Source organism: Scyliorhinus torazame, chromosome 14, assembly GCF_047496885.1.
Source record: "Scyliorhinus torazame isolate Kashiwa2021f chromosome 14, sScyTor2.1, whole genome shotgun sequence".
Classification (NCBI taxonomy): Eukaryota; Metazoa; Chordata; class Chondrichthyes; order Carcharhiniformes; family Scyliorhinidae; genus Scyliorhinus; species Scyliorhinus torazame.
Window position 1 is genome coordinate 135701077 of NC_092720.1, and position 13800 is coordinate 135714876.

General features: G+C 48.4%; 1 protein-coding gene across 1 annotated transcript in view; it reads right to left on the reverse strand.

Moving 5' to 3' along the window:
- The window catches only part of LOC140390065 (peroxynitrite isomerase THAP4-like), a 263983-nt gene that overhangs the window by 238090 nt on the left and 12093 nt on the right, over positions 1-13800 (reverse strand). The window contains exon 2 of the mRNA XM_072474935.1: positions 3958-4724. Coding sequence (XP_072331036.1) covers positions 3958-4724 — 767 coding nt within the window. The remainder of the gene's footprint in view (positions 1-3957; positions 4725-13800) is intronic.

The window sequence follows — 13800 nt, forward strand, 5'->3', positions numbered from 1 at the left end:
ATACTTGCTAGTTGAGTTACAATAATTCTGAGTTCTGATGAAGCCTCACCAACCTTCAACACTAACTCTGCTTCTCTCTCCACTGATGCTGCCTGACTTGCTGAGTATTTCCAGCATTTTCTGTTTTTATTTCAGATTTGCAGCATCTGTAGGATTTTGTTTTTCTTGCTTTGGTTTACATGGTGTCTCGTTTCAATAATACTCATTAGTCTGCCTTCTGGAAGATTAGAGAAACCAATGGGAGTTAGGGTGAGAGACTTGGGATGATAATTTAACATGAGAAATCGGAACTGGAGTAGGTCATTTGACCCTTGGAACTCCCTTCACCATTCAATAAAATCATAGCTGATATTCTACCCCAGTTGCACCTCCCGTATCGTCCCCATATTCATAAACTATCTAAAAATCTATCAATCTCTGACTTGAGGAAACACAACTGAGTAGGAATAACTCTCTGCAGTGGAGAAATTCCAAAGGTTCATTCCCCTCTGAGCGGAGACATTCCTGCCATCTCAGTCCTAAATGGCTGCCCCATAGTCCACCTGAGAAGGCAAACTGGGCCTCCGTTTAATGTCTGATCCGAAAGACTGGATCTCCAAAATTACAGCTATTCTTTAATATTAACACTGGACCCGCACTCGTGGGTTTGTGTTCAAGTGTCTGACACAGAAGCAAAATTGCTGCCCACTAAGCCACAGGCATAACGCACCATCACAGTCTATCCCCCTTTCTCTTATTTACTCACCTCACCACTGCTGTCCGCCTTCTCTCTCTCTCTGATATTTCCTCTCCATTTCTATCCTGCCCTCTCTTTTTGTTACTCTTCTATCCAGATGAAGGAGGTGAATAGGAAGCCTCCGTGAAGAAAGCATTACTTTAAAGTGTTTTAAAACGGGACAACTGGTGTTGTAGGCTTCCTGGAATAACCTCACTGTGCAAACATGATATTGCAGGGTTTACTCAATTCGCAATCTTGTGAATTTTGCAAAAAGGATTGTCCATGAAAATAACTTGGTTAAATTCAGGAGTCTCAGTGATGGTTAGTTAAGTTGCTTACTTGTCTTTACTAATACCCAAAGTTAGGTAGTCAAATAACTTTAAAGACTATAAATGTGAGGGCAGATGGCATAGTGGTATTGTCATCGGACTAGAAATCTAGAGACCCTCTAAGAACCTGGGCTAGAATCCCATCGTGGCAGATGGTGAAATTTGAGTTCAATAAAAATCTGGAATTAAAAGTCTAACCGTTGTCAATTGTTGTAAAAGAAACCCCATCTGGTTCACTAATGTCCTTTGGGAAAATAAATCTGCCACCCTTACCTGGTCAGACCTACTTGCGACTCCAGACCCACAGCAATGTAGATGACTTGTGCGCCCCCTGGAGTTGAAGGGAAATTCAGGATGAATTCAAGCACAATAAATGGCCCATAAATGAATTTTAAAAACATGGCTGCTATTTAAATCGTGGTCTCTTTGATAGGCGATCCTTCACGGGCCACGTGGAGTTGGGAGTGTGAGCGCAGAACCTGGGAATGGACAGTGGCAAGATGTTGTTAGGAGTAGATCTATATAGTTGTGCTGTCAAAACCCTTAGTGTATATTGTTGTTCTTGATCAATACATTTTATAATTAATTACTTGCCACAACACATCACCTCGAGTTATTACATCACCCATTGCAGTTGACTCATTTTCTGTAAAGAAACACATTTCTCATCATTGTTTGAGGATTGGAAACTCACTGGGCGGGGGGGGGGCGGTTTGTGAAATCATGCTAGCTGCTTTGTCCTCGGTGATGCCAAGCTCTAGTGTTGTTGGAGATGCACTCATCCAGGCAAGTGGGGAGTATTTAATCACACCCCTGAGTGTGCCTTGTGGACAGGCTTTGGGGAGTCAGAGTTACTCGTCCCAAGACCAGCCTCTGACCTGGTCTTGTAGCCACAATATTTATATAGCTTGTTGGCTGAATAGATACTTTTACATCTTATTGAAATATTATGGTACTGTATATGTACAGAGTGTGGTTGCAGTGTTGGGAAATATATCACGCTTCATTGTTTATATCATGTGAATGCAGCAGTGAGATTTGTGCAAATCTTGCTAGTGACACCATCACAGACATGTGAAAAATTTTAACCGTTAGTGTGCTTTAAGTAGACCCCTAGTGTAAACCAACATGGTGGGAGAGAGTGATAGTGATAGAGGACCAGAGAGATTAACAGAGAAATTATGAAAGATAGAAACACAGAAAGTAGCAGATTGTGAAGGACGGACGAAGAGTAGCAGAGAGGAAGCATCTTTCACAACCTTGGTTGTCCCAAATCAATTTACAACCAATGAAACACATGAGACTGAGATGATTGACCTCCAACAACCAACAATCTTCCTTCGTGCTAAGTATGACTCCAATTGGTGGAGCGCTTTTCCATTGACTTCAACTTTGCTAGGACTCCTGGATGCCGCACTCGGTCAAATGTTTCTTTGCCGGCAAGAGCAGCCATTCTTACCTCACCTCTTGGGTTTAGCTCTTTTGTCTGTATTTAGAACAAGGCTGTAACGAGGTCAGGGGCAGAGTGGCTCTGGCGAACCCTAAACTGAGCGTCAGTGAGCAGGTTATTGCTTTGTAAGTGCCACTTGACCCCACTGTCATTGACACTTTCCCTCACTTTGCAGATGATCAAGAGCAGACTGGTGGGATGCTAATTGGCTGGCTGGATCTGTGCAACCTTTTGTGGACAATTTTCCACATTGTTGGGTAGATGTCATTATTGCAGCTCTACTGGACCAGCTTGGCCAAAGCTGTGGCAAGTTCTGGAATAGAGGTCTGCAGTACCAATGCTGGGATCTTGCCAGGGTCCATAGCCTTTGCAGTATCCAGTGCTTTCAGCCACGATAACACACAAAGTGAATCGAATCAGCTAAGACTGGCATCTGTGATGTTGGCGACCCTCTGGAGGAGGCAGGATGTATCATCCACTCAGCACTTCTTGCTGAAGATTTACAAGAAAATTTTAACCAAAATTTATAACCATCCAATTTTCAGAAGCAGTCACCGTTAAGTGAGCATGTGTTTAGGTACTGATACGAACGGATAATTGGGAGACATCCCGTGCATTTTCTGATCTTTACTTTCCACATCCCCATGAACTTTGCTGTGTTACAATAGCTTCTTGGGTGACATCCAACAACCTTTTCCCGTTGATTAGCTCATTGTTTACACACCATGTTGCGCACAGGAGCTTCCTATGAGACCCATTCCAACACATGGGCGGAATTTTCCAGCCATTCTCGCTGTGGGATCCCTGGCTGGGGGGACGGGACGGGGGGGAACGTGCAAACAACGGGAAACCACGTTGACAGTGGCAGGATCTTATGGTCTCGCCGCTACGAAACTCTATGAAAAAGGACATCTCAGGTTTTTTTTCCCAGAAATGCCTGGAACAGACATTGATCCTGGCCTGGCCTTTACAATGTCATGAAACAATTCATTGGCAAAGAGATAGATCAGATAATTATGTAGCACCCCCCTTTGAAGTGGGATGGGGTCCAAGCTGGAGTAGATATTTACCAAATATTGGATTAGCTCAATTGGCCAGGGCAAGTCAAAACGCATGGGACTATTGAGCGAGTGTGAACTTGACTGAAAATTAGTGACTTATTGGTTAGTGGGTCCACAGTTAGTGGTTACTCTTCACATATGAGCATAGGGAGAGTATTGGGCATAAAAGCCAAACTCCGATCTGTAAGCTAATTATGGTCGACTATAAATATCTGAGAGGAAATGGTGGTGGCCTTAGTAGGATCACCACATTTCCTTGGAGCTAATCAGATATTGTTTTGCATCAGGTTTAGAGTAAATAGTTTATCAAAAGTGAACTTTTAGGTCTCATAATTAGAAAATTGTGGGCTTGGACGTCCACTCATTGGAAACACGGAATAAGAAAATACTGCCACTCACCATGATCCTGAGGCAGAAAGCACCTTACGAGCGTGGAATTGGTTTCCTGAAGTTTACGGATCAACCCCTCTAGTCGTTTTATTCGTTTCACAACCCGACTGCTTTGTTGTCTCAGATGTTTGAGTTTGGCGTTCTTTTTCATGACTTGATCTTTGCGGAAGGCATTGTGCGTTGGAGGCAAGCAGTAGGAGTGCAGCGAATTGATTAGTTTACGTGCACCAGAGGCAGATGGAGTAGTATCATCGGGAAACGGAACAGTGCCGTCAATCAGCAGCCTTTCAGTATCAGGGGCCTGGCAGCCATCAGACTTCAGAGTACACCGCCGTTCAGCAACTGTATACACGACTGATTCGACTGCCGCAGAGGAAGACTGGAAGGTATCACCACTTTCATCCATCACAGAAGTTCTCTCAAGCACAAGTTCACTGCCCGCAGTTAAAAAATTGGGTTTGAGGCGCTCAGTTGTTTCATCATCCAGTACTTTGCTGCTGGACGTCCTTTCCTGATTCACTGGAGCCAACTGTACCTTGGCTGCACCCAGGCAATGATTGCGTCTGCCATTCACTTTCTTCTGATTTTCTGAGAGGTGGAAGATGGAAGGCACAGCGTTGAATTTGAGTCGGTGATGCTGGTCCTCTTGACGCTTCTGAAAGCTGTCCTTGGTGAAGTGAGCGCTGCACAAGAAGGAAAACTTGGTTGGTCTCCAATCAGTCCGCCCAACAGCAGCAATCCATTTTGTCAAACGTTTGCCATCTGTCAAAGGGAATCTGGAATGGAAAACAGAACAACAATGAAAGCAAGGGCCACACTCTCTCATCGCCCCTTTCAACTGCAGTTTATGGTTCGAGAAAAACAAAGGTAATACAATTATTCTTCCAATATCCAGAACATGTTCTTCACATAAAGTTGATAAGTAGTCCAGAACAAAGGGGAATAACCTTAAAATTAGAGATCAGCCATTTGGGGTGATGCCAGCTAATTACTTCACACAAAGCTAAGTTAAAATCGGGGGGGGGGGGGGGGAAATGTGGTGATGGTCAACTAAAAGATGGGTCACTGTCTGTGCGAAGTTTGCACATTCTCCCCGTGTCTGCGTGGGTTTCCTCCGTGTGCTCCGGTTTCCTCCCACAGTCCAAAAACATGCAGGTTAGGTGGATTGGCCTTGTTAAATTGCCCTTAGTTTCCAAAAAGGTTGGGTTGTGTGGGATTACTGGGTCACAGGGTGGGGGTGTGGGATTAGGTAGGGTGCTCTTTCCAAGAGCCGGTGCAGACTCGATGGGTGAATCTAACCTGGGACCCTGGAGCTGTGAAACAACTGTGCTAACCACTATGCTACCGTGCCCCCTGCCGATCAAAAATTTGTCTAACTCTGCCCGGACAATTGAAGGTTTTCATTATTCAGGTATGGGTGGAAAGTTTCAAAAAAATTGAGGTACCCTCAATAATGATGCTTAGAGATTAAACGGTAAAGAAGGCTTTATTAGACTAATAACTATGCTACAGCTATGGACGAGAGCTGACTGCTATACAGACCATGAGGCAGGCCTTTATGTATGGCTCCCAGATGGGTGGAGCCAGAGGCGGAGTCCCCAGGGTTCCAAGCCCGGTCTTAAAGGGGACATCACCTTACATGATGATAAGGCAGTGACCGTTCATCACATTCACCCCCTGTTTAAAAAGGAGTCCGGCGGGGGTGAAGTGCCATCATAGGTCCATCCGTCTCGGCGGCCGGATCGTCCTCCTCGATCTCCTCAATTCGGGCGGTGGTGCGGCGGGCACGGACGTCCCGGTTGAGGGCACATCCGGGAGCACAGCGGTCGGAGCTTCGGTCCGGGTCGGGGCAGAGGAACTAGGCAGGGCCGGGGGTAGCGGAGCCGGCGCCGGCGGGGTGTGTAAAGGGGGGGCGCACGGTAGGAGCTCACCAACGGGTGGTAGGGCCGGAAGGGGGTGTGTTGTAGGGGGCGACGGGTCCTGCAGGGGAGCGGCGTGGGAAGGGGCGTCTGTAGTGGAGGATCCAGCGGGTGCCAGATCCCGGAGGGAAACCGTATCTTGCCTACCGTCGGAGTACTCCACGTAGGCGTAACTGGGGTTGGCGTGGAGCAGTCGGACCTTTTCAACTAGGGGGTCCGTTTTATGACTCCTCACGTGCCTCCAGAGAAGAACAGGTCCCGGAGCCATCAGCCAAGGTGGAAGCGAGAACCCGGAGGTAGACTTCCTGGGGAAGAGAAACAATCGGTCGTGAGGGGTCTCATTCGTGGCCGTGTAGAGGAGTGACCTAATGGAGTGTAGGGCATCGGGTAGGACCTCCTGCCAGCGGGTGGTTGGGAGATTTCTCGACCGCAAGGCCAGAAGGACAGCCTTCCACACGGTTGCGTTCTCCCTCTCCACCTGCCCGTTTCCCCGTGGGTTATAGCTGGTCGTTCTGCTCGAGGCGATGCCTTTGCTGAGCAGATACTGACGCAGTTCATCGCTCATGAACGATGTACCCCGGTCGCTGTGGATATAAGCAGGGAAACCGAACAGGGTGAAGATGCTGTGCAGTGCCTTAATCACCGTGGCTGAGGTCATGTCGGTGCAGGGAATGGCGAATGGGAAACGGGAGAACTCATCGATGACGGTGAGGAAATAGGCATAACGGTTGGTGGACGGGAGGGGCCCCTTGAAGTCCACGCTCAGTCGCTCAAAGGGGCCCGAGGCCTTCACGAGCCGAACCTTGTCTGGCCGATAGAAGTGCGGTTTGCACTCCGCACAGACCTGGCAGGCCCTGACCATGGCCTTGACCTCCTTGGTTGAGTAAGGTAGGTTGCGGGACTTGATGAAATGGACGAGCCGGGTAACCCCCGGGTGGCAGAGGTCATTGTGGATGGCTTGCAGGCGGTCCTCCTGCGCGTTGGCGCATGTGCCACGGGACAGGGCATCTGGGGGCTCGTTGAGCTCCCCTGGACGATACTTGATATCGTACGAGTAGGTGGAGAGTTCGATCCTCCACCTCAAAATTTTATCGTTTTTTATTTTGCCCCGTTGCGTGTTATCGAACATATAGGCGTTGGTCGGTGACGAGGGTAAACCTCCTACCGGCGAGGTAGTGTCTCCAGCACCGCACAGCCTCCACAATGGCTTGTGCCTCCTTTTCGACTGCAGTGTGTCGAATCTCGGAGGCGGTGAGGGTTCGGGAGAAGAACGCTACTGGTCTGCCTCCTTGATTGAGGGTAGCAGCCAGGGCGATGTCTGATGCATCGCTCTCTACCTGGAAAGGGATGGTTTTGTCCACCGCGTGCATGGCGGCCTTGATGATGTCGGCCTTGATGCGGTTGAAGGCCAATTGAGCCTCAGCCGAGAGGGGAAAAGTGGTGGTCTTTAGGAGTGGGCGGGCTTTGTCCGCATACTTGGGGACCCACTGGGCGTAATAGGAGAAAAGCCCCAAGCACCGTTTGAGGGCCTTGAGGCTGCGGGGGAGAGGGAGTTCCTTAAGGGGGCGCATGCGGTCGGGGTCGGGACCTAGGACCCCGTCTTCCACGACATAGCCGAGGATGGCCAGCCGGGTGGTGTGGAAAACGCATTTGCCCTCATTATAGGTCAGGTTAAGGGCTCGTGCGGTCTGGAGGAACTTTTTGAGGTTAGCGTCATGGTCCTGCTGATCATGGCCTCAGATGGTGACATTGTCCAAGTACGGGTATGTAGCCCGCAAACCGTACTGGTCCACCATTTGGTCCATCACCCTTTGAAAGACGGAGACCCCATTTGTGACACCAAAGGGGACCCTGAGGAAGTGGAAGAGCCGGCCGGCTGCTTCGAAGGCATTATAGGGGCGGTCTTTTGGTCGGATGGGGAGCTGGTGGTTGGCAGATTTGAGGTCGACCGTGGAAAAGACTCGGTATTGGGCGATCCGATTTACCATTTCCGCGATGCGAGGAAGGGGGTACGCATCAAGCTGCGTGAATCGGTTTATGGTCTGGCTATAATCCACGACCATCCGTTTCTTGTCCCCGGACCGGACTACCACCACTTGCGCTCTCCAAGGGCTGTTGCTAGCCTCGATGACCCCTTCTCCCAGTAAACGCTGGACCTCTGACTTGATAAAAGCCATATCTTGGGCACTGTAGCGCCGGCTCCTGGTGGCGACGGGCTTACAGTCGGGAGTGAGGTTAGCGATTAGCGAGGGGGGGGTGACTTTCAGTGTCGCAAGGCAGCACACCGTGAGGGGGGGGCAAGGGTCCGCCGAACTTCAGTGTCAGGCTTCGGTGGCTGCACTGGAAATCCAGTCCAAGCAGCAGGGGGGCACAGAGGTGAGGGAGGATATAAAATTTGAAACGGGTGTATTTGGCACCCTGGATCGAGAGATCCGCAATACAGTACCCCGTGATTTGTACCGAGTGGGATCCAGATGCGAGGGCTATGGTTTGGGATGCGGGATGGGTGCGTAGGGAGCAGCGCCTTACCGTTTCAGGGTGGATAAAGCTCTCCGTGCTCTCGGAGTTTGAAGAGGCATGCAGTGTCGTGCCCGTTGACCTGGACCTGCATCATGGAGTCCTGCAGGTGTTTTGGCCGAGTTTGATCGAGGGCGATCGCACCCAGTCGCGGGTAGTCGGAGTCGTAAAATGGCCGCTGCCGTCGGTCGCACGTGTCGGGTCGAGAAGATGGCCGCCGACCAGATGGCCGCTCCCATAATTCGCACGAGGCTGATGACGCGTCAGAAGAGGGCATGTCGGGTCGGTGCACAGCTGCATTGAGAGGCCTACGGGCCAGAGAGCCTGATTTTCGGGCCGACTGTTCTTTGTTTTTCTGGCCCCTGGGTCTGTCCAGGCAGACCCTCGCAAAGTGCCCTTTCTTCCCGCAGTCGCTGCAGATCGCGGAGCAGGCTGGGCAGCGTGGGCGTGGACCCTGCCCGCAGAAGTAGCAAGGTGTGCCCCCATGGTGAGCGGGTCGCCGGGTGGCGCAGGCCTGTAATACGGGTGAGTCTGAGGAAGTCCGGGGGGGGCTGGCAGAGTCCACGGGGTACGTACCCAAGTTATGTCGGGCAACCTCCAGCGAGGAGGCGAGCGTTAGCATCTCCTGGAGGTCTTTTGCCCCGTTTTAGAGCAGCCGCTGCCGGATGTAGGTCGAGCGGATTCCGGACACGAAAGCATCCCTGATGTGCAGGTTCATATGGACTTCCCCTGTCACATCCTGATGGTCACAGTCCCTGGCAAGCGCGGTGAGTTTCTCAACAAACTCGTCGAGCGATTCCCCCGAGCGCTGCCGGCAGGTAGAGAGCAGATGCCGGGCGTGCACCTCATTGACGGGTTTGACAAACCGCTTGCGGAGCAACTCAATCGCTTCCTCATAAGTCGTCGCCTTTTCGTGCGTGGCGGAGATTCTGTGACTCACCCGGGCGTGGAGTAGATGCAGCTTGCGTGGCCCCAGGATGGGAGTCTCTGCGGAGTCCAGGTAGGCCTCGAAGCACCGCAGCCAGTATTAAAAAATTTCCTTTGCCTCCGGCGTTCGTGCTTCCAGATTGAGCTTCTCTGGTTTTAGGCCTGCGTCCATCCTGAATCTAGTTTAGTCTAATAAATTGAGGTACCCTCAATAATTATGCTTAGAGATTAAACGGTAAAGAAGGCTTTATTAGACTAATAACTATGCTACAGCTATGGACGAGAGCTGATTGCTATACAGACCATGAGGCAGGCCTTTATGTATGGCTCCCAGATGGGCGGAGCCAGAGGCGGAGTCCCCAGGGTTCCAAACCCGGTCTTAAAGTGGACATCACCTTACATGATGATAAGGCAGTAACCGTTCATCACAAAAATACTGTTCATACTTGCATTTATACAGTACCTTATCACAAAAAAAATCTCAAACGCTTTGTGGTGAATTACTAAAAGTTCAGAAACTCATATTAAATTGGACTCCGCTGTGACAGGATACAAGGTGTTGGAGATTTGAATGTCACTCTAACAAAGTGATTACAGCTGAAAAATTACACTTTAATTCGATTAAAGTCATATCCTTAGAAAAATAAGGTCCCGTTACTTTTCTATACCTGGCACATTGGCAAGTTTGGGGATAGACCAGCACTCCAGACAGACGGAGTGGGTTAGGAGGCTTTGTTAGGAAGAGTTCAAATCCAGCTCTGACAAGCAGAGGTAAAATGTCTCCTCCTTTTAATGAACTCTGACATTTAGCATTCAGTTTCAATATGGTGATTACAACTGGTGCAAAGGTATTTAAGTATTCTACAGAGATCAAGTTGTACTCTGAGGTGCTTCAATACAATTGTGCTACATGTAACATTCACAGCATACATTCAATGTGAGTCATACAGCCCGAACGGGTTCTATACAATTCCACTCCCCTCAGTTCACTATGGCTGAAAGGGCTTTGACAGCGGCCTTCCCCCATTGCACCTCTGTGGCAGCCGCCCCAAACTTTAGTGCATTCCTCAGGTTTGTAATGACCATTTTGAAATGTCTGTAATGTTTCTTTGGTTGCACTGAAGCATCGGAGTGCAACATAATGTATGTGGAAACCTGCATATTATTGCAATTTTTATGATGCCCACTTTGGAAATGTTTGTAATGTTCTTTCAAATAGTTTACAAATAAAGTATATTTTTTGCAAATGAAAAAATTGGCATTCGGTTTCCAAAAGGCATTGGTCCGCAAGAGGAAACTGTCTGTACCTGACAAATTGGTAATCGTACTCAAAGAGGCTTCAAAGATGACTGTTGTAGAAATTCTAAGTATCACTTGTGTAGCAAAGGTTCTGCTTGGAAAGTTGGTGTCCCAGTAATACTCCAGGATAAGCATCTACAGCAGATTAGACTATCTCCTGTCATGTACAAATTACCATTACTTAATTACTGCAATTAGTGCTCCACATTTCTAAGGCATTTGTGGTTAAAATTAGCTACAGAATAATTAGCTATGGGATAATTAATTACAACCCCAAGGTGGATTAATGCCAAATTCAGGTCACACTCCTTTGCCTGTACATGTGAATTACCACAATTAGACTAATTGTTATAGTTGCCCAATTGTTTATCTGAAGAAATTTAACATAAAAGCTGTGCGATGTTACTTCCCCTGGGATAACAAACAATACAGCACAGGAACAGGCCCTTCGGCCCTCCAAGCCTGTGGTCATGATAATAAATCTTTGCCAAAACCCTCAGCACTTCCTGTATCCCTCTCTACCCATCCCATCCATGTGTTTGTCAAGATGCCTTTTGATGCCGTTAATGTATCTGATTCCACAACCTCCCCCAGCAACGGGTTCCAGACACTCACCACCCTCTGTGTAAAAAAACCTGCTTCGCACCTCTCCTCTAAATTTTCCCCACGGACATTAAACCGATGCGCCCTGGTGACTGACCCCTCCACACAGGGAACGAGTGCCTGCCCATCCACTCTATCCATGTCCCTCATAAACTTGTAGACCTTTATCAGGTCACCCCTCAACCTTCGTTGTTCCAACGAAAACAGTCTGAGTCTATTCAGCCTCTCCACATAGCTAACACCCTCCAGACCAGGCAACATCCTGGTAAACCTCCTCTGCACCCTCTCCAAAGCCTCCACATCCTTCAGGTAGTGTGGCGACCAGAATTGGGCGCAATATTCCAAGTGCGGCCTTACCAAGGTTCTATACAACTTGCCAGTTATTATACTTGATGCCCCGTCCAATGAAGGCAAGCATTCCATATGCTTTCTTGACTAACTTGTTCACTTGTGTTGCCACCTTCAAAAATCTGTGGACATGCACGCCCAGATCTCTCTGACTTTCTATATTCCTAAGAGTTTTGCCATTTACAGTATATTTCCCCTCTATGTCAGATCTACCAAAATGCATTTCCTCACATTTGTCCGGATTAAACTCCATTTGCCATTTCTCTGCCTGTCTCCAACCTATCTATCTCCTGCTGTATCCTCTGACAATCCGCCACTTCACCAACCTTGGTGTCATCCGCGAAGTTACTAATCAGACCAGCTACATTTTCCTCCAAATCGTTTATGTACACTACAAACAACAGAGGGCCCAGCACAGATCCCTGTGCAACACCACTAGTCACAACCTTCCATTCAGAAAAACACCCTTCTATGCTACCATTTGCCTTCTGTGACCGAGCCAGTTCTGTATCCATCTTACCACCTCACCTCTGATACCGTGTGACTTCACCTTTTGTACCAGTCTGCCATGAGGCACCTTGTCAAAGGCTTATTGAATTCCATGTATAACAACATCCACTGCCCTCCCCTCATTAATCATCTTTGTCACCACCTCAAAAAACTCGATCAAGTTAGTGAGGCACGACCTCCCCTTCACAAAACCATAAGCTACCGCTTAGGAGTCCATTTTTTTCCAAATGGGTATAAATCCTGTATCTGGGAATCCTCTCCAATAATTTATCTACTACCGACGTGAGGCTCACCAGCCTATAATTTCCGGAATTATCCCTGCAACCTTTCTTAAACAGCGGTACCACATTAGCTATTCTCCAGTCCTCTGGGATCAAACCTGTAGCCAATGAGGATACAAAGATGTCAGTCCAGGCCCCAGCAATTTCCCCCCTTGCTTCCCTCAGTATTCTGGGGTAAATCCCATCTGGCCCAGGAGACCTATCTACCTTAATATCTTTTAAAAGACCCAATACCTCCTCCTTTTTGTTGTTAACATGGTCCAGACTGTTCACACACCCTACCCAAGAATCATCTTCCACAAAGTCCCTTTCTTTGGTGAACACTGATACAAAGGGATGGGAAATGTTCAGAATGGAGTACAGTCACAAGTGGAGTACCACAAGGATCTGTTCTGGGGCCGTTGCTGTTTGTCATTTTTATCAATGACCTAGAGGAAGGCGCAGAAGGGTGGGTGAGTAAATTTGCAGACGATACTAAAGTCGGTGGTGTTGTCGATAGTGTGGAAGGATGTAGCAGGTTTCAGAGGGATATAGATAAGCTGCAGAGCTGGGCTGAGAGGTGGCAAATGGAGTTTAATGTAGAGAAGTGTGAGGTGATTCACTTTGGAAGGAATAACAGGAATGCAGAATATTTGGCTAATGGTAAAGTTCTTGAAAGTGTGGATGAGCAGAGGGATCTAGGTGTCCATGTACATAGATCCCTGAAAGTTGCCACCCAGGTTGATAGGGTTGTGAAGAAGGCCTATGGAGTGTTGGCCTTTATTGGTAGAGAGATTGAGTTCCGGAGTCGGGAGGTCATGTTGCAGCTGTACAGAACTCTGGTACGGCCGCATTTGGAGTATTGCGTACAGTTCTGGTCACCGCATTATAGGAAGGACGTGGAGGCTTTGGAGCGGGTGCAGAGGAGATTTACCAGGATGTTGCCTGGTATGGAGGGAAAATCTTATGAGGAAAGGCTGATGGACTTGAGGTTGTTTTCGTTGGAGAGAAGAAGGTTAAGAGGAGACTTAATAGAGGCATACAAAATGATCAGGGGGTTGGATAGGGTGGACAGTGAGAGCCTTCTCCCGCGGATGGATATGGCTGGCACGAGGGGACATAACTTTAAACTGAGGGGTAATAGATATAGGACAGAGGTCAGAGGTAGGTTCTTTACGCAAAGAGTAGTGAGGCCGTGGAATGCCCTACCTGCTACAGTAGTGAACTCGCCAACATTGAGGGCATTTAAAGGTTTATTGGATAAACATATGGATGATAATGGCATAGTGTAGGTTAGATGGCTTTTGTTTCGGTGCAACATCGTGGGCCGAAGGGCCTGTACTGTGCTGTATTGTTCTATGTTCTATGTTCTAAAGTATTCATTTAGTACCTCGCCCATTTCCTCTGGCTCAACACATAGATTCCCCCCACTGTCCTTAAGTGGATCCTACAGATGAAATCTACACTGC